The sequence below is a fragment of the Rhipicephalus microplus genome, chromosome X, assembly GCF_043290135.1.
Source record: "Rhipicephalus microplus isolate Deutch F79 chromosome X, USDA_Rmic, whole genome shotgun sequence".
NCBI lineage: Eukaryota > Metazoa > Arthropoda > Arachnida > Ixodida > Ixodidae > Rhipicephalus > Rhipicephalus microplus.
The window spans coordinates 453,768,155-453,789,507 of NC_134710.1; the positions used below are offsets into that span (position 1 = coordinate 453,768,155).

The 21,353-nt window shown below is 44.6% G+C and overlaps 1 protein-coding gene across 2 annotated transcripts in view; it reads right to left on the reverse strand.

Annotated features, from left to right (window-relative positions):
• Nucleotides 1-21,353, reverse strand: part of LOC119160859 (alanine aminotransferase 2) — a 174,645-nt gene that overhangs the window by 130,294 nt on the left and 22,998 nt on the right. For both annotated transcript variants that reach the window (XM_037413128.2, XM_037413127.2), the window contains one exon: nucleotides 11,278-11,380. In XM_037413128.2, the coding sequence (XP_037269025.1) occupies nucleotides 11,278-11,380 (103 nt within the window). The remainder of the gene's footprint in view (nucleotides 1-11,277; nucleotides 11,381-21,353) is intronic.

Below are 21,353 nucleotides of genomic sequence, written 5' to 3' on the forward strand. Positions count from 1 at the left end.
ACACTCGGCCGTGGCGGCTGTCTTTTCGCCTCCTCCGAAAGTGTGGCTGGCGCGACAGAGTTCGAACCTCATTCTGCAGGTTAGCAGCCAAGTACCTTAACCACTAGACCACCGGTGGTAAGTAGATCGCTTTCCCATGCTCTGTTCTTGAACAGAGTTTTCAGTTGAGCGCATGTATAGAGGAGAACTTTGTACTCTGTACATAGCGCAGGAAGCCCTCAAGGCCTTGGATGATTTTTATGATAATAGATTAGCTTTTAAAGCGCTACGATGCGTGAGCCCATGCAGGCCAACTTCCGTGGGCTGAAAAAAAGCAATGGTACCTTGTACCTATTGACACTCAGTTTTTCAGGTTGTGGGGGACTTCTTGAATATTGTCACGGCTTCAAAGAAGAAGTCTTAACGCGTCGCTTCAGAGGAAGGGGGAGGACGGCGGACCATATCAGCATAGGCAAAGCCACCTAGAAAAAATACCAAGGCCTCCGAATCACTTCCTCCAATCGTCAATACGCCACGATAGGAAGATGACAGTGGTAATTGGGGAAGGAGGAGAGGGGAGGCAGTCAAAGCGACGCGCACCGCATCGTGAACGCAACAAACGCGCACCGCGTTATGAAAAAAAGTTTTCTCCACAGCGGCTGCATGTAGAGCCACGACGGGACTGGAAAGACGCGCGCTTCTTTGAAGAGCGGCCGTGGTGGAGCATGCTGCATCCCATACGCGCTTGCTATCTGTCGCGTGCGCGTGGTTAATCATTCCTATGGTCATTCACTGAAGCGCAACGGTGCCTGGCTGTCGCTGTGTACCAAACTGCAAGTCATATCGTGACCAAGGGCCAAGCGTACGAGTTCACAGATTTCCTTCAGACCCAAATATTCGGGCAGCGTGGACCAGAGCGGTTTTCCTGAAGGACTTCTTGCCAACGAAGTACAAAGTGGTAAGCATTCCTTCTCTGTGCTGTTTATCGGGATTTTCAGATATATCGATTTTGTTAGCTTGTTTCCAAAGTATACGTTGATGATCGCACGCTAGATTAGAATTCCGCACTTGTCGGCACGTTTGTTCCGCGTTTTCGTCGAGCTCATGTTTCTAACATCTTTTTAATTTGTTTCAGCTCTTTGAAAAGCATTTCTTGCCATTGGATTACTTAAGACTGCCTCTTATACAGACGTCAAGACAGGAAAAGTTGTCGAATTCACCCCGAAGAACGTTCGTCTGCAGCAATTAAAAACTGCAGTGCCCAGCTTGTTTCCCAACTGCCATCCCTACTTATCGGGTCCACAACCATACGTTCGGGAAGCACCAGATGTGAAAAGAGCGAGATTGGAAGCCGCTTGCTTGAACGCAAGCAGAACAGGAAACCAAAAATAGACTCAGTAGTTTTGCGGGCTTGCTCAACGCCTTGCCAGGATTTGATCATTCAGACTTCGGGACTGTAATCCGCAAGGACTCCAAGGTTTGCTTTTAAGACCTGGCTCTCCATTCTGCTGAAACCACCTGAACTTCGGTGATTGTGTCTACTGACTTTCACATTGAAGCATTTTTTGGTAAAACGGTCGTAAGAAATTCTGGTGATGTGCTAGTTCCTGAAAAGATATATGACTTAAGAGATTTGAAGAGCGTGTTAGAGATCATCAAACAGACTTACTAGTATATCAGAGCGGCACCTTCTGACAAAGCCCGTCATCTACTGAGATTGGTGCTGACGTTACTAGAGCGAGAAAGCGGCGAACATTTTCCATGTGAGCTGCGAGCATGGAAATTGCGGGTGCTGAAATTCTCGAAAAGGCAAGTTGACATCGTTTTCAGTAATGCCAGCTGTTATCGCCCAGATTTGTGGGTTTTTCCTGACCTTTTGTTCGCCATTTCCCCTCATGCATACAGATTGCTAAGAAATTTGATAAAGCTTAAGATGCCGCCTCCCGATACTATCAGGAGACGGTGTTCATTGTGTGATATTAACCCTCTAAAGGAGCAGCAAGAAGCTAGCTTTTTTCTGATGCAAAGCGTATTGTAAGAGCACAGAGCATGAAAAGACAGTTACATGTGGTTCATCTGCAGTCTTTTTTTTTTCTATTACAAGGCTGGCTTTGTAACTGGCGCTGCGGCAAGTCATTAACTTTGGCAAAGGCTGCCCACGTATTTATGATACAGAGCGTGCTTTCTTCAAACAAGGATGTTGTACGTATTCTTCCTATGGCGCAATTTGCTGCTAAGGCACTACATGACTTCCTTCTGAAGCTCATTCCTGAACTCGAAGCATCTGGTTTTAGAATAATCGCAGGGATCTCAGACAATGACTCCACAAACAGAAAAGCTATCTTTTTCTTCGCTAAGCCCGCAAGTGTCAGCATTGTTTACCAGCAACGTACTGATTCATCTCGACCCTTGCTTTTCGTAGTGGACCCAGTTCTCACACTGAAGTGTATAAGAAATAACTGGCTCAATCAACAAAACAGTGGAAAATGCATGTACTTTCCTGAACCAAAAAGAAATGAGGATGAACCAAACATACTTACAACATCTTTCAAGATGTTGTGCTGGTAGCATCAAGCCGAAAAGGATGAGCTTTTGAAGTTAGGGCCAACTCTCATTTTGAAAGCATTAAACTCCTTCAACATGGAAAGAGAGGACGTTATGCTTGAACTAAAGGCTTTTAACTCATCTATTATTGCTGCTCGCAGTAACGCAACGTTCTAGCATGCTAAGGAAATATCTGAGTACAATGACACCATATTGACTTGGTGGAACATTGTTAACGTAAAGATGCGAAGAAAAGGCCTGTGGTTGCGAGATCAATTTCATGGGCCAATAGTATCATCGTTGTGCCGGCAGCTTGAGTTCCCGCAAAAAATAGGGCTAAGTTGCTTGACCACTGGGAAAGAATCCATCACAAAGACCGCTTTACACGTGAAAAGCCTAGTACCTTAGCCACTAAACTACTGCGGCGGGACACACATACGTTGATACCGTATAAAATAAAGGATTTTGAATGCCGAGGCTTTTACGTCACAAAACCATAATATGTGCGAAAGGTGATTGCGAAACGCAAGACGAATGGAACAGAGGCTAGGAAAAACCATCGCGAGCGTCTAGGCGTATTTTCAGATAGAGTTCCTTGCGGGCAGGTACGTCAATGCTGCGTAATTCGGGAAGGCTTATAAAGATAAATAGCTGCATAAAAGTAACTTGCAGTGCCTTAACCAATCCAACGAGGACCTAAAAAAAGCAATTTTCTAAGCGCACATAAATTTATTCTAGGCGTGAAATGAATTTCCCGGTATCCACGTTTCATTAAATTCAAACAGACCAATTTTAGTGATGTTTTTATTCAGGCAACTACGATTACTGCACGGCTTCCTGCAGTAACATACGTTGCCGGATATTGTGCCCATGCAGCTGTAAAGAAATTGGCATGCGGATATTGCAGGAAAAGCCTTGCGATGCAAGACGTCGACCTAGATGATGCTGAGAATTCAATAATCACGAAGATGTCAAGGGGTGGGCTGATGTTGCCACGAGCAGTTGTAGTTACCGCTGTGATGTGTGCTGAAATTATATTAGACAAAGTCAGGCCGCCAGAATACTCTGCGCGATTTCTCAGCCTTCCTATACAGAAACACACCCTTGTCAGCCTTGTCTTTTCTGCCGTTGCAGACTATGCGCACCTAGATGTGTGTGATTCTGGTCATTCTGCGAAGGAAGTAAAGGATCATGTTGTAAGTGCTGCAGCGAATACACTGCTGAACAACTTGGACGGTACAGAAAACGGCATGTTACGTAATGCCAAGAACGAGCGAAGCTAAAGACCTTGAAGACCTGAGATCTGCTTATTGTTATTTATGTTTTATTCATGTCGCTCTCTTTTGACAGATATTTGCATGCTTTTGTTGACAAAACCCTTGTAAAAATTGTGTGCCCTAGCTAGGCTTCACTTGCGCACATCATTGCGCTGCACCTCCACCAAATGCGATGGGGCGAGATCTAGGTTTATAGTACTGCGTCCACAGAAAATCGGCAGCGGAACAACATGGCCGAGTTGCCTCTCACGCAAGCGTCTAACGCACAGGCGTCTTCGACCTCTACGCAAAAAACTACGCTTGCTCCTGTTGATGGTGCACTGTAACAATATAAACGATGTATTCTGACCATTCTAAACACTATCCTTGAAGAGCATTGTGATATTTATTTTTTTAAGTTCTTCATGTTACCACAGTTCACCATTGCGTACTGTAATTTTGCACCGAGGTGAGAAACTTTGTTTTTGGCGCGGTCTTCGCCATTATTTCAACATTTTCGTTCAACCAATGTGACCAGCAAGCAGAGCGGGTAGAAATAAAAAAAAAACACGATCATAGATTGTACAAGGAGGCTGAGTCTCCATTTGTGCCAATCAAGTGTGGAACAATAAAATCAAGCTTCATATTATTGTACCTATCCTTGTTTTACCATGATCAATGCAACTAGACGATTTGCACTGTTTCTCAAAGAACGAAGTTTTTTTTTTATATTTTCATGAAAGCATACTACGTGCCTTCACTGTGCTGTTCTGCTCTTTTGTAGTCAATTCAGTCTATGACTAAAGTGACAAAGTTCGTTTTTTATAGCTTTTGTGAAGCATTCACGTTCACAAGCACAATAAGAGATGTTACCATACACACAAAAACAATGTTTCTAGCTCATTATTCAAAGTAAAGGGTAGTAAAATTATGCTTCTTATGATAGGGTATAAATTGCGGTAAACCGGCGTGAGCTACGCATTTTTTTGCGTTCAAAATACATGTCTTGCATTGGGGCCGAAGCATATACAGTGCTGGATAAACTTGGAAGTCAGCGCTAGTTTTTTAAGCATTTAACATCGACTCATAAAGTGATTACCCACTAGCGTGACGAACCTAGACGCGTCGAAGCCAACAGTATGGCCCATCTCGGTAGCGTGACGTCACATCGGCGTTCGGAGGCCTTGATATTATTTCTAGGTGGCTTTGGCATAGCTCACTGGGAAGATGCATGGCAATGCACGGGTTATGTAAAGAGTTGCCTTACTTTTGGCGCACAAGTTCGGCAAGAAAAGCTACAGATTGCTTGGTAGGAGGAACGCTGTAAAGGGCGCGAACTTCCTGGCGCAGTAATTTCCTGATCTTCAGTCGCAGAGAACTTTCGCAGACGGCAGTGTTTCGAGCGGCAGCACTTACTGCAGTGTGGTTTGGCAGGCGGTCAAAGTGGTGGCATTGTTGTTGCAGCGCGCGCTATATTACCATCGCTTCTCTTATAACTTTATCCACAGTCGTGGGCGGACTTCGTAAGAGGCCGGCGAGCAGTGCTTCCTTAACACTCCGCGTCAAGTGAGGCACCTTCTTCCCCTCGAGCCTGTTTGGGTGAGCTCGTCAAAACAGACAGATCATATCCTCTGTCTACATGGTGACTGTTTTGTTTGGCTATTTTTCGCGGGCTTCAATTAGTTGCTGTGTGTGTTCGCGTCGGTCAAAGGTCAAGAGTGTTTCAAGTAGCTTGCCAAAGAAATCTTCCTATGTTTGGAAAGGAGCCTTGCGGTTCGCGTTAACCCATGTGAGCGCTATTTTGTAACGTGATATACGCACGTCCAAGTTTTGATTGTTTGCTCCAGTGATTGGCCACGGTGTCCTATTAAACCCATTTGAGGCAGTCCTCGAAATTTTTATGGTATTTCTCACGGAAAACTTCGGGTATACGTTGATATTCAAGAGTCATCTGGGAGATAAGAGCTGTCCGTGATGAAAGGAGAACCGTGAATGTTGTTGTAGCTGCCATGTTGGTAAGAGGAGGAATCAGTGTGGAGTCTGGACTTGGGCCTAGTGCGCTCTTTCAAAAAAAGAGAGTTAAAAGACCATTTTGGACTCAGTAAATCACTTGCGGTACTCATTTTACCCCTTTTGTAAGGTACAAGCATAATAATAGAGTTGTCATTTAAAAGCGAGTCATAAATCTCTTTCGATTGCATTCCGTGTCGAAGGTTCCACTGTATAAACGTCAGAATCTAGAGTATTGCACAGACGTATAGTACCACCAGTCGGTGCAGCTTTGAGTAGTACAAAGTATGACTCCCTAGTACAGTTAGCTGCGCAATGGGGTGCAACTAATGCACGCAAAACCAGAATTGAGCGAAGTATTAGGTCTGTTTGCGTACTGAACGCTCAGAAAAAAGAGCTGGGAATTTCTCTCCGCTAGTCGGACGCGTGATTGAACCTTCATGAAGCACTTGCTGATTCACTCGCAAAAACTACTGCGCAAACAAGAGCAGAGGCAACAGCTCTTCACTCTACGAAAAAAATTACGGCATATTCACGGGGTGAATGATGATGAATGGGCGAAGCTCCGGAGTTCCCCGCCGTCGTCGGCGGGGAACTCGCGCCGAAGCACGGCAATGGCATTACCCCGAGCCTGGTCGTTCTTGATGGAAGATATCGTGACTAGACTGTTCGAGAACCACAGTCTGTCACACACACCACAGCTATGGCCAAACGAAACGTCCAGGAAGTCGCGCTTGAAACGCGCGTCGGCACCTTCGTGTTCTTTTTTGGCGCGTTTTGCAGAAGCCTCTCGAACTCTCGCTTCGGGGTTCGCTTGTCGATACGCACGCTTTCTCGCCGCTTCCCGTTGTGTGGCGTTCGGCAGGTCCTGTTCACGCCGCAGCCGTGCCGCTGCGGCCTCTTTTTCACGTACGGCAGGATCTTGGCGGCGGCGTCGCGCCGCTGCAGCCTCTCTTTCACGTACGGCAGGATCTTGGTGGCGGCGTCGCGCCGCTGCAGCCTCTTTTTCACGTACGGCAGGATCTTGGCGGCGGCGTCGCGCAGCTTCACGGAGCGCTTCTGCCTCGCGCGCTCGCACATCAGGATTCTGTCTGCGAGCGCGCGCTGCTGCCGCCTTGCGCTCTCTCCGCTGTGCAGCCTTATTCATCCAGCGACTCCAAGCGCGCGCCAACAGCGAACAGATTTTATTACAACGCTCCCCCTAGCGTACGTCGCCGCACTAAATCGAACGATTGCCTTCAACCAATTACACGCGCCATATGTGACATCATTCCTATTTGATAAGATCTCGCGTCTTTCATCAACTACAAGTACCGCTTTCTAGTTTATAACATCTTGCATCTTTTCATCATCAGCTACAAGTACCACCATCTAGTAAACACTACAAGAACTAAACGAGAGGTGGCTACATACAGAAGACAGTACCGCCATCTAGTGAACACTGCAAGAACTAAACTAGAGGTGGCTACATACAGGGGACGGTACCGCCATCTAGTGAACACTGCAAGAACTAAACTAGAGGTGGCTACATACAGGCTACAGGGGACGCACAGCCCACGCCCTAAGAAGCTTCGCCCCTAAAAAGACCCCAGTCGACGCAATGCGTTGTGAATGGCCACAGACATTAAGGACTTCAGCTTTATTGAAATCTGTAGCTTTTGCGAAGCATGCAGAACGGTGACAGCGCTGGATGTTCGCCACCATGCTCACCACCATGCAGCATCGTCATCGTCATACAGTTAAATCACGAAATGCTCGTCGTGTCCGCAATCACGTTTTTCTTAACGTTGGTCTCCGTGATTGCCGAAGTTATATCGGATGTCCCAGTTTGTCGATTCGTTGTACACCGAGAAAGTGGACACGCAAGTATTCCAGTTTGCAGCATATATAAAGGGAAGACAACCGTCAACATTACGTCCTAGGGTGTGTGATAAAACAGTTCAATGCACAAGAACTGAGCGATGGATGGAGAATGCAATCGAAAAGGTGAAAATCGCCGGGGCCATTCTTGCCAGATAAAGCAAACTTCATACCACTGATCGTAAGATACGTTGCTCGCCAATCCACTCTATCGCTTTGTTATCATGTGTATACCCAAAGATGGCGCATTGAGGCGTTACAAAGCGTTTGTCGGAGCGTTTGTCTTGAACTCGATGTCATGCGATGCTTGCTGCACATAAATTGCGAGTCGCAGCACGTCGAAATAACGTAAACATCTTTTGAATTGTACTTACTTTTTCTTTGATGAGCTACCTACTTTTATAAAGCGAGGCTGGATTGACGGAAGAAAGTTGCCAAGTCCTTGATTTTTAGGAAACCGCGTCTCAACACCAACGAATAATGAGGACCTACGCACGTTCGCAAGAGGGCGGCACACTTCGCACTACCTGGTTATGGCATGCGCGGCAACGAGGGCGCTGGTGGAGGCGTTTTTTTTTTTTTGTAGCGCCATCGCCTACACATTGTGCATTTATTTTTTTCGTCTAAGTAATTGCCATTGTTTTTGTCAACCCAAAATTTGTGTACAACCCTGATAAAATTGCCAAATGGTGATTCTGTAACTTTAAAAATTAGTAAAAAACACCCCCTGGACACAGTATAACGTGTGTACGCCGTACACATCGCGCGTTTGCTGCTCGGCGTCGATGTGCCGGGCTCTTCTCTCACCCAGGTGACGTGTTATCGGGTGCAGCCGCTGGTGCCGTGCACCGCCGGTGCCTCCGCTGCCTCTTCCTTGTCTCTCACTATCCTTTGTTAGTTATGCTGTTCACATGTCTAGGTAGCTTGCAGTTCGAGCAAACATGCGCATTTTTGATGATGGACACGTATAGCTCCATGCGCGAAGTGACACTCCAATGAAGGAGTATTTATGGAGATGCAGCAACAACGCGCGTCTCTTAACGGTGAGCGTACTGTTTTCGTGGATACTAATTGCACAGCGTAGGTGGGCGTCTGCAGCCGCTGTGCGGAAGTAGGCTACAAGTAATTTCAACAGTAGCATGCGTTCGCAGAATTGTTGCAGATGCCCAATTCAAACTGTCACTTAAGAATTTAACCCCGCTATGCGCGTTGATATGTAAGCGATTTCACCACTCATTCAATGAAAGATGCGGTCACTTATCAAGGATGATTAGTTGCTGACTTCACGTTGCATTTGGACTGCTGAAACGGCTTGTTATCGTTGTAAGATGTGTTTTAGGCTACGTCGTACCAATATTGTTATCGGTACTGAAGTGTGCAGCGTGCTTCGGCGGAAGGAAATGTCAAGAAAAACACCCGTGCACCAAGGTGCACTGTATAATTTGGCTTTTGCTGGCGTAAAGAATGTAGTTTGAGGTGCAGATATGGTGCGATGCTGCCAGCACGTACGCGGTAGTCTTTTAGACAGTTACTGCAGAATTGTGCTACGTACGCATCACGCAATCACCTTGCGTTACGTGGCGTCGTTTGCCACAAATATGCTTTAGATACAACTTAGTACTCGCGTACTTAACAAATGTGAAGCGTTCTGCACCATCTGGTACATCAGCATAGAAATACATGTTGTTGAAGGCCGAACTGAGCCAATCCAAGTGTGCTAGCCATATTATGGCCATATTTTTGCAGCTGTATACAGTGGCTAAAATATGGCGAGCATGGTATACCAGTGCTCGGCTTTGATTCCGCAATTTTGTGAAATGAATTCTCACGATGTTGCGAAAGCTTTTGAGAGCAGCGCGGCCACCTCATACGTACGCACGCGTTGCAGCATGCGTGCATACGTAGCGGCTGCGTACGTAACGTGATACGTGCGCGCTGCGGTCTGCGCAAGCGCACTGCGCAAAACGTGGCGTCCTCAGGTACGCAACGCTGCCACGTACGATACGTACGCAGTACTAAAACTCTGTAATGTTTAGGAGACGCTTGTCCGGTAACGCAAAGCGCTAGACTTCCTGTGGCGCGCCTTGTTGTGGCCACCGCCGTGCGCTGTTTTCTCTTTTTCTGTTTGCCGTTTGCGAGATTTTCTTGCGATGACATTCGACGTAATAAGGAGTTTTAGAATAGCGCACCGCGACCCTTGCGGTGCGGTCGCTGCTACTGCGCATGCGTCGTAACTTGAGTCGGCGTTCGCATTCGCGGACCGCACGCAGAAAATCCTAAAGTGCGTGCGGTTATGGTGGCCCGCATGTGGCCCGCAAGCGCTGGTTTCGAGGGTACGGTGTCGCTGCGATCGTGCGTTGCGGTTCGCAGCAGGGCAAGCGCTATTCTAAAACTCTTATGGCGTCCACTTCGCCCGCACCTCCCGCAGCGTTTGCAAACGGTTTTCTAATACTCCCTAATAACAAAATCGAGTGAGTATACGTGCCTGCGGAAGCTATGAGTGAGAGCTGTAGCATCAGCGATTGTTGATGTCAACGTAGACGGCGTTCGCGCACGTTCCTGTCGTTGAAGCGCTCGCACTCCCATGTGCTTAACCAAGTATTTAAAGACAAGTTATGTTTGTAAAACTCGCGGTCAATAATCGTTAACACTGTGCCCTGTCCGTATGGGCAGGGTGATCGATTTATGCCAGTGCCTTATTCTGAAAGCAAATTGTGAAGCAATTTATAAAAAAATGTTTTCATACTTGCAGACCAGTGCCTATTGCATGCCCGTAGCCAGGACTTTTTTTAGTAGGGCGAGGAAGGGGGGCGGCACATGTTGAAGGCTTATTATAAAAACCTATATTTTCATTATTTATTATGGTCGAGACAACTTGCTTCATTCTAATGGGCCAGTTCACTGTGCCGTTTTGAAATGTTATTTTGTTGTGAGCCTGCTTTCTGTCTGTGTAGATTTCCTGTTGTGTTGGCTTTGCCACCTCTTCACGATTCTGTCTCTCATCTTAATATTACGTTTTTCTTTCCAGGTTCCTTTTTTTATGTCTGCTCACGCTGAACAAAACTAAAGCATGGCAAGCTACAAGTTTTAATCCTCTAGCAGTTGCGACTTTTTGATTTTGCCTAGTTGCATCGTATTATGTGAAGACAAAAAAAAGCGTGTATTCAATGTATTGCTCAATTTTATCTATATTTGTTTACGTGTAACGGTTGCAAAAGTGACGTCAAGGTGCATGTGACTGGTTATGCACCAAACATGAGTACACGGGACAAAGGAGAGCTCATAAAAGACTGTCTAATGAAGTTAAAAGATCGCAGAAAGACAGCTTTTTAACGGCGTATGCAGGCGGCACTGGGTGACACATCCTTAATAGTCTCAAACGGAGTTCAAACTCCCAGAATGTCAGGGTTTGCAATCTGAGGCTCGAGCTGCTGTGAACTAACGTGTGTGAAAAATTAAGCGCGCGCTTGTAAATTCGCGTAGCGCGCGGAATCAATAAATTTTCCTCGCACGTTTTGAATAGACTTTCATACAGGTGATGGTAAATGAACGACTAAGAGTAGCAACACTATTGATGATTTGTTGACAATGTATGCAGAGAAAATAGTTGAGTATACAAGAGTCTCACCAACAGAGCCTTTGGGACAATGTTCTAGAATTTCCATTGTCCTCTCTACAACATCTTCGGGCATATGGTCAGACATAGCAGGATATGTACATAGGCTTGTTACCTGTAAGCGAGTCAGAGTGCGAAGGCTTTAAGTGCTGTAGCAATAATATGGACACTCTTGCATTATTTTTGCTGTTGGCGTAGCCGTTCATCCACGCCACCGCCATAATTATCAGTATATATATATATAAAGGCAAGAAAGAGACGACGAAACATTCACGGAAGCGAAGTCTTTACTAAACGTTTTCAGCTGGTGGACCAGCCTTTGTCTGAGTATACACACAAACACACACACACACACACACACACACACATATATATATATATATATATATATATATATATATATATATATATATATATATATATATATATATATATATATATATATATATGTATATATACATATATAAAGTGAAAGTAATAATTCATTGGGCCAGTTAGTCTTCGTGAAGGTATGGGATTTGGCACAACGGGAGCGTTGTCAACAAGGATAAATATATTTATTTCCCAACAGTTTCGGGAGGAGTCCTCCCTTCATCAAGGGATGAGTTATACTCACATGAACGGCAAACTTCGTTGCTGCCGCGTCCCTCTCGCCTTGTAAGATGTTTGCGAGAGTGAGAGGAAACTAAAAAAAGAAAAAAACAAAAAAAACAAAAAAGAGAGGAGAAAAAAGACGAAAAAGAAAAAGAAAAAAAGTAAAGAAGAGGAAGAACCACTGTCAACACTGAGAACGAAACCAACTGTTCGTGTAGGTCCACATACGGTTCTTATCACGTGCTGTACAGTTCTCGACGTGTGTCGGGCCGCCAAAGATTGTCGCCGTGGTGCCGGGAGGGTCCGAGACGGCGTGCGTAAAGAAAGGGTTTCCCCGTAATGGGTCGGTCGGCGTGCGGCGTGCGTAAAGGAAGGGTTTCTTGTTAATGGGTCGGTCGGCTCTTTACCCTTTATCTTCGTCCGTTTCCCTTCAATGGTCATCAAGTGGTAGGCGAACGTAAACACTTTATATGTGCTTGTGGAAAAAAGAAAAAATGAAGAAAAAAGGAAGAAAAAAAAAGGAAGAAAAAAAGAAGAACAAAAAATAAGAAAGGACAGTGTACACGCACGAGTCAGTTAGAAAAGAGCATGGTCTCCAGCTATCAATCTTTGTCACCAATTTCCTCCTGGCTTACTTCTCGGAGGCAGTTGAGTTTTCCGGGGTCCTCGTTGATGCCGGCTACTAATGTTCGAAATTTGAAAATAAAATATGCCTCACGCTGTTCGCGCTCGCGTCTGTTTGAGAAACCGGACTGCAAAAGAGTGACGCTGATATTTTCAAAACTGTGGTTTGGCAAGCGCAGATGTCTAGATAAAGGTAGCTTCGGCAGTGAAGTAGCGTGGTACCGGTGATTATTGAACCGCAGCCAAAATGGCGTGTCTGTTTGGCCGATATATTCTTGTCCGCAGATGTTGCAATGTAGCATGTATATTACGTTACTGGAGTCACAATTAAGGCTTTCAGTTATGCAAAATTTGAAATCCGAGAAGTTCGCTTTGGATTCACGTGTTGTGACCATCTGTGGGCATACCTTTGCATCAAGCTTTTCCGCAGGGATGGCACTCTGTTTGAAATTTGGGGGTGTTTGTTTTTGCTCTGACAAGAATGTCCTTCAGATTTTTATTCCGGCGGTACACCACGTGAGGTGGCTACGCGAAAATAGAAGTTAGTCGTTTGCTTTGCCTGATTATGTTGAAATGGCTGGAAATCAACAACATACTTTACCTCCATTTCAACAAAATCAGGCAAAGCAAACGACTAACTTCTATTTTCGCGAAGCCACCTCACGTGGTGTACCGCCGTGATAAAAATCTGAAGAAAATTCTTGTCAGAGCAAAAGCTCCAAGCTCACCCACAATGTCCCTGCGTGACCTTCAAAGACGCGTCATGGAAGGTGCCCTATCCCCCTCTTTCTTTCTCCTCCTACCTCTTGTTTCTTCTTTTTTTCTTCCTTTTATTGTTTTGGTACTTGTTTGTTTTTTCCAGTGAATGAGACGAAGATAACTATTCGGCCCAGCATATGTCACTACTGTAAAACACCACTATTTTGTCGCTGTCTTCCGTTTCCTTCTTGCATCAGCATGTTGATGCGGCATGCTCGCATAGCGTCGCACTTGTTCGCAAACCCTGACGAAGACCGGCCAACTGGTCGAAACTGTTGGTAATAAACTTAAGACAACCGCTAAGTAGTGTTTCTTCCCTTCCGAAGTACGTTTGGCCCATTGAAAAAACTGCTTCAGTATATATATATATATATATATATATATATATATATATATATATATATTGACACAATATTATTAAGATCTAACAGACAAAAATGCCAAGGATTGTGCAGGGGAAGTTATTAGAACCAATGGAATGTAAACAAGAAGAAGAAAAGTGGAGGAAAAAATAAAAAACCTGCTCACGGCTGGTTGTTTTTTCATCCACTTTTCTTTCTTCCTATTTACATTTCATTGGTTCTAATAACTTCCCCTGTACATTCCTTGGCATTACTGTCTGTTAAATCTCAATAATAAATATATATATATATAGATATATATATATATATATATATATATATATATATATATATATATATATATATATATATATATATATATATGTATGTATGTATGTATAATGAATGAGATAAATGGAGCGGGAAGGCTATTGCTGGTAAGGCGATGTACCAGCTGCAGTTCTTGAGCTCAAGCATCTGCTGCACGCTGGATGCTGCTGCCTCTGTTTCGGAGTACTTCCTCCTCTTTACAATGACCCCGCGAAAAAAAAGGAGCCATCCTGGCGACTTAGTCGTGTGCAGGAGGCGTAGAACCATGGTACTGCATGAGTCTTTAGACGTGTACAACCTCGCGGTTGCGATGTCGCAAGTCTAACGGTGGCGTAAGAGCCTCGATGAGGTAATTTACTGCAGAATTCTGTTCGATAATACGACATGGCCTGTCGTACTTTGGCAGGAGTTTGGTAAAAAGCCCTGGTGTGCGATGCGGCACTGACAGCCACACAAGGGCACCCGAAAGAAGAACGGGAGTTGAGGGCTGAGCATCATGAATTGATTTTTGCCGGTTTTGGTGATCGGAGGTAAAGCGGCGAGCTGACTGACGACATTCTTCTGCGTGTCTAGCGGTGTCCAACAACGCCAGGCTTTCGGACGCCACCAGACACGTAGAAGAATGATGTGAATGGTGTGGGAGGGGTGACGGCCGTAGAGGAGGTAAAAAGGGGAGAAAGCTGTTGCTTGCGTTGCCGTAGTATAGGCGTATGTGATGAATGGAAGCACTAAGTCAGAGTTAGAGTGATCAGGCGTCACGTACATAGAGAGCATATTACCGAGAGTACGCTTGAAGCGCTCGGCAGCCCCATTGGTTTAAGGGTGACAAGCGGTTTATTTGCGATGCACAATAGCACACTCAGCGAGCAATTGTTCAATGACCTCACACGAGAAGGCGTGGCCACGGTCGCTGAGGAGTTCTTGAGGGCCTTCATGACGCAGCACAAAACGACGCCGTAGGAAAGTGGCAACCTCCTTTGCTGTAGCCTCTTGAACAGCAGTGGTCTCAGCATAGCGCGTTAGGTGGTCGATAACAACTATTATCCACCTGTAACAAGTTGGAGTCAATGAGGGGCCCATAAAGACCTATTCCGACCCATTCTAAGGGTCGCAAAGGGCATGTTAAAAGGTGCAGTTCACCGGCGGAGGCGTGCGGTGGCGTGGAGAGTGCAAGCGAACACGTCCCGACCGAGGGCGATGGTCGTCCTGGTAGCGGGCTGGCATTGAAGTGGAGGAACTGTAATGCCCGTTGGAGTCAAACGGGAAAAAGGGCTCACGGCGGTTTTCATTGGTGATATGCGTCGGGTGGCGGCAATACTTTGCAACGTGTCTGGGGTATCGACATACGTAATATATCGGGCGATTGTCAAGGGTGCGTCACGGGTTGGCGGTGTTAGTGCTCGTCCTGTGGACTGAAGGTGGGGGATAGCTCGCACGAGGCTGGAACGGAGGCGCAGGTGCCTTGCGAGTTGGCATGGCTGCAGCCGCGGCGTGGGTGAGTGGAGCAGACACAAGATTATGCTCGCGGGCAGGTGGTAGGGACTCGGCGACCTTTCCTTGAATGACGCCACGGAGAGACGACGGTAAAGCTGTAGTAGGTTCTGGTGGCAAGGACACCAAAGAAAGCTGTCGTGCGACTTCTTCCTGGACAAATGCTTTGTTTAAGCTATTAGCCACGCTTGGTCATGACCATTGGTCACACTAGGCAGTGATGCCTAATCGTGTGCTGAAAGACGTCTTGTCAGAGCTCGCTGCTTCCGCAATTAATCATACACTCCTGAAAAAAACCAATGGTACTTGCTACCCAAAAATAGCAAGTCTTCAAAAGTTACCTTCTTCAAGAGTTACAAAGCTAATAAATGAGTAACCATTGCTACGTTCTCACTAGCTACGGCTGGTACTGAGGTGCGACAGACTGAAGCAGCACTTTAAAACTTCAAATACACAATTGTGCGCACACCAGGTTAGCTGAATTGATTATTCTGATGGCCATATTTTGCTGAGAACATTCTAGCTGAAATGAATACGACAATATAGCAGGTATATATACCAATACTATAGATATGCACTGTATATATAAAATCGGAATAATTGCTAATAGTATCTATGACGTTTTTCTTGAAAACAAAAAGGAAAGGAGAAACAGGTGTTTTGTTTTCGTTAAAACTATACTAACACATTCTATATGTGGGGGAGGGGCCATATTTCAGGGCAAAGATGGTGAAAGCACCAAAAGGCCGTTCGGAAAGTAAAGCCGATATCTAGGGCCGGAAGGCACACGTTGTCAATATGACTGCGTGCCTGTCTTGAGCCCTGTTGTACCACTCCCCCAAGCGCCTGTGATAGAAATCAGCTGGTGCTGGTTGGGCTCTTCCACTTACATATAATAAGGCAGACATACGTTAAACAGAGCGGTAATGAAAGTATAAAGGTGAACAGTGAAAATGAAACAAATAATAACAAACATAAAGGCATGAGTGATATTATGTGAGAGATATCTGTACAAATCTGGAAAGTCAGGAAAATGCAGGCAGACAAGAAGTTACACAAAAATGAAATACTTATGATAAAATTTATACTAAAAATAGTAAAGAAATAAAAATCACACAACAAAGCTACGTATACAAACAGTACATGAGAAATTTTTTCGGGTTGGTCCATTGCCCCTATAACTATTGGGCACCTCTGTTGAGCATATGGAGGAATAATAATAATATTACTGTTAATGAAATAACAATCACGGTTAAAAATGTGTTCTTTAAAAATTCACAAAAACATTTAAAATTAAACAAATAAAAACATGAAATTTACGCCAGACTGGATTCCTGTCCCATCTCACCGCTGCACGACCTAAAAAACGATATGTTGCCGATGCTTTCATTGATAACGTTTTTTAGTGTTTGGAATTTGTGTATGAAGTATGACTCCTTTTGTTCCCGTTCACAAGTCACGCGGAGCCCCGCCGCGGTGGTCTAGTGGCTAAAGTACTCGGCTGCTGACCCGCAGGTCGCGGGTTCAAATCCCGGCTGCGGCGGCTGCATTTCCGATGGAGGCGGAAATGTTGTAGGCCTGTGTGCTCAGATTTGGGTGCACGTTAAAGAACCCCAGGTGGTCGAAATTTCCGGAGCCCTCCACTACGGCGTCTCTCATAATCATATAGTGGTTTTGGGACGTTAAACCCCACATATCAATCAATCAATCAAGTCACGCGGAAGCTTGACTGGAGGAGGGTGACTCGTATTTTCTCGAATGAGTGCTTTGGCAAGCTCAGATGTTTAAAAAGAGGTAGATTTGGCAGACTGCTTGCATGGACTCTTTGGTTATTGAACTGTAGGCTGAATTCCATACCCGTGTGACCGATATACTGCTGGCCACAGACATCGCAATGCAGCATGTATATTACGTTCTGGCTATCACAATTCAGCGTGTCTTTAATTTTGAATGTGAATACTAAGGACAAAGCTTCGACAACAAAGGTTGTAGTGTTGCGTTTGCAGACATGGCAGCGTTGTTTCCCGCATGGCTAACAACCTCATTCACTGCTTTCAGACTCCGTCGTCTTAGCTCTAACTAGGATGCCTTTTATGTTCTTTCCGCGGTGGTAGACCACTCGCGGCGGCTCTGTGAAAATCGATGATAGACGCGCAAAATCCTGTATAATGTTAAAATGTTTTGAAAGAATATATTTTAGGTGCGGTAGTGTGGACGAGTATGTGACGACAAGGTTAGTTTGGTTTTTTGAGTGGTGTGGTTTCGAGCCCGACAAAATTTCATTTCCATCTAAACTGCGTGCCCCGCTTATAGCATCATCGATGATTCTCTCTGGGTACTCTTGCCACAAGAGCTGTTTTGGGATTCTTGGCTTGACTTTCGATATCTGACACATCCGAACAAATTCGGCGGTATCGGTGTGCTTGCGAGTACGGGATGGCTGTCTTGTAGTGATGCAGATGGCTGCTCTTAAAAGGTAGGTACTGGTGGTGATCCGTTAATTTTTTTGTATGGGTCTGTGCAAATTCGTTTCTTTATATTTTAAACAGTGACATCAAGAAAGTTTATAGTTGACTTAGAGTAGGTGTGTGTAAACGAGATAGATGAGTGAGTTGAATTTAAATCATCTAAGAATGACATCAGACTTTCCTCTCCGTGGTGCCAAATAATGAATATATCGTCTAAGAATCTTTTGTAAACTAGGGGCTTCAGTTTACTGCTTCCAAGCAAAAGTTCAATAGATGCCATAAAATATTCGCGTAAATAGGAGCCATCTTTGTACCCACAGCTGTGCCGTTTATCTGGAGAAAGTGCTTATTATCGAACTCAAATTTATTGTGGCTGAGTACAAACTGCAGCAAAGTCAACAGCATGTCCTCATCTAAGCACACGGGCACGCTGGCCTTCTTGAAAGCTGCGACTGTTGCATCAATGCCATCTGAATGTGGGATACTCGTGTAGAGTGACACTACATCCATTGTAAAAAAGATGCTATCCTTGGGAACCTCGAGTCCGCTGATTTCACGGAAGAAGTGGTCATGTCCTTAAAGTATGATGGAATAGCTGGAACAACTTTCTTAATGATGAAATCTAGCGCGCTTGACATTCTTTCTGTTACTGCGCCGTTGCTTGAAACAATAGGACGACCGGGGTGGTTGGTTTCTGTATTTTAGGGAGAAGTAAAACTGACCTGGAGCAGGCTGAATCAGTTGCACTGCCTTGACCATATCAGCCGTGAATTTTCTATTGTTATGCAGTGAACTTAGTTCACAGGTTATTTCTGACTCGAATAATTTATTGGGGTTATCTTCAAGTTCCGCATAGAAGTTATTGTCCACCAGTTGCCGATAGCCTTCTCTCAGGTAATGAGTTATATCTAATATTACTATCGCACCACCCTTTTCTGCAGGCCTTATTAATTACCAAACCCGCTCGACGGCTTAGGAGCTCCAGTGACTTGCGCTCTTCCGAGGAGAGATTGTTTCTATAGTGCCTTAATTTTGAACAAGCCGATATGATGTCTTTTTGTACTGCTGATATATGCATGTCTACGTGCCTGTCCCGCTGATCAGGTGGGGACCAAGTTTTTTTATGAAGAACCAGGGAATGCTGTTCGGCTTGGTTCTTGGTCATGGAAGTACTCCCGTAAGCGCAAATTTCTAGCAAACTTATCTTAATCATGATACAATTGAAACTCACTAAATTTTCCACCAGCCGGACAGAATGTGAGGCCCTTTGAAAGCAGTCTGGATTTGGTCGCAGATAGCTGTGCTGAAGAAAGACTAATTACACTCGGAGGTGCCGTTTCCACATACCGGTTGATATTTATTGTTGTCGCCGGTATAGCTTCATGTGTAGCAATTATATCAGTTACCCCATACCGGTCTAGTGTGCGATGCTTCCACACTTTAGTCACTGTTGTTTTGTTTTAGTTTCATACTTCTCGAGATCATTAATGTCCTCCTGGTTGAGATCAAACTGACGTTTTAGTGACAGTGATTTCTCGTTAAGCTCAGGAGCTTTTCGTCCACTTCGCTGAATAATAATCTGCATGAGCTGCAGGGATGCATCCTGAAGTGTTTTCTCCCACTGTGCTTGTTCATCTCTCTTTAATATAAATATATATATATATATATATATATATATATATATATATATATATATGATTCATAACCAGAAGACTTTTCGAAGTATCTAAGTATCTTGATTAGTTTGACCCGCTTATACTCAGTTCCCTGAGAAGTATCAAGCATGCAGGTGTGCGTGCGCTGCTTGGTACTTGCGACAGATACGGTATAGAATTGAGCCCGTACGTCTACAAGCGTCTCACAACACTTGCATTCACCGCCATAGCCATAGCGTGTTTTACGAATCCCTATTTCAGCTAACAGACGAAGAGTTGCGCTTCGATGATTCGAGTTATTCAACCCTTCTGTTCCTTAGTGCGTTCTACGTAACAAATTGTTAACACTTCGGTCAATTCGCAATTGCGGGTGACGCGAAAAACATGCAGCTTCGTTTATTCTACCTAATAGTAAATATCAATAGGCTCTTCGACGCGATTGCATCGATAAACGACTCGTAAAATTATCGTTTGTTGTCCTAGTAAACGCTAAAAAAAGCACTGAGAGATAACTTTACTAGTTTTTTGTGAAAAATCCTGTGATGACTCTGATTGATATGTGGGTTTTAACGTACCAAAACTACCACATGATATGAGAGACGCCATAGTGGAGGGCTTCGGAAATTTCAACCACCTGGGGTTCTTTGACGTGCACCCAAATCTGAGCACACGGGCCTACAACATTTCCGCCTCCGGAAATGTTGTTGAAAAAATGCAGCCACCGCTGCCACCGGGATTTGATCCCGCGACCTGCGGGTCCGCAAACGAGTTTCTTAGCCACTGGACCACAACGGCGGGGGCCCGCGATGACTCTAAAACACAAATTGCAGTTGTCACAACTGTGATTTTTTATTGCGATAGCAACTATATGGACACTCTCGACTGATTCTGCCGTCAGCATCACCGTCACTCACTGTATATATATATATATATATATATATATATATATATATATATATATATATATATATATATATATATATATATATATATATATTTATATATATATATATATATGAAAATGCAAGAAAGAAAGAAAAACCCGAAAAACACTCCACCACGCGGAATCGAACGTGGGACCTCTGCGTCGTCAAAGCAAGTCGTTAACCACAGAGCCAACCCGAGCACCTCGTTCATCGTTCAAACGGCCAGCTATTTATACCTACCACTTACCTCTGCTCCCGAGCATCTCGGGGGAATTGTATTTTGAGCATTACGAGCAAGGTGGCGCAATGAGCGCGTGTCACCCATCACACGGCGGCACCCGCTTTGGTCTGTCCTATACTAGACACACCAGTCACTGCTTAAACTACCGCAGATATAACACATTTTGGCTAAATTCTTCGAGGCATATGTGGCCAAAAATATTAATAGTATTACTTAGCTTCAAAAAACTTAAATAAGCCCTTTACCTAACAAGCAGACCAATTACCACATAGAAGAAGTAGCGGTACTTTCAAAATGATTTTTTCTTTCACATACAACAGCAAGCCGACATTCTGCGAACTTCAGGAGGCAGCCACGTGACAAAAAACTTATTTGTCTCCGAAATGTTTTAGCAGTTCACTTTTTCAATGCAGTAAATCAGCACGACTTTTTTCTAATACATTTGACATGGTTGCCAAAATGGCTGGGACGTTCGACGTAGACCCAATAGACAATTCTTGCATTATATATTTGTGTCAATGTGAGCTACCTCAAGAACACTAGTTATAATCGCAATTAAACATGTAACTACACAACAATTACTTTACATGCTACCTGCACTTAATACTTTAATATTGCGCACACCGTCATGTATGCTAAGTGGCAATGTGCTTTTGTGC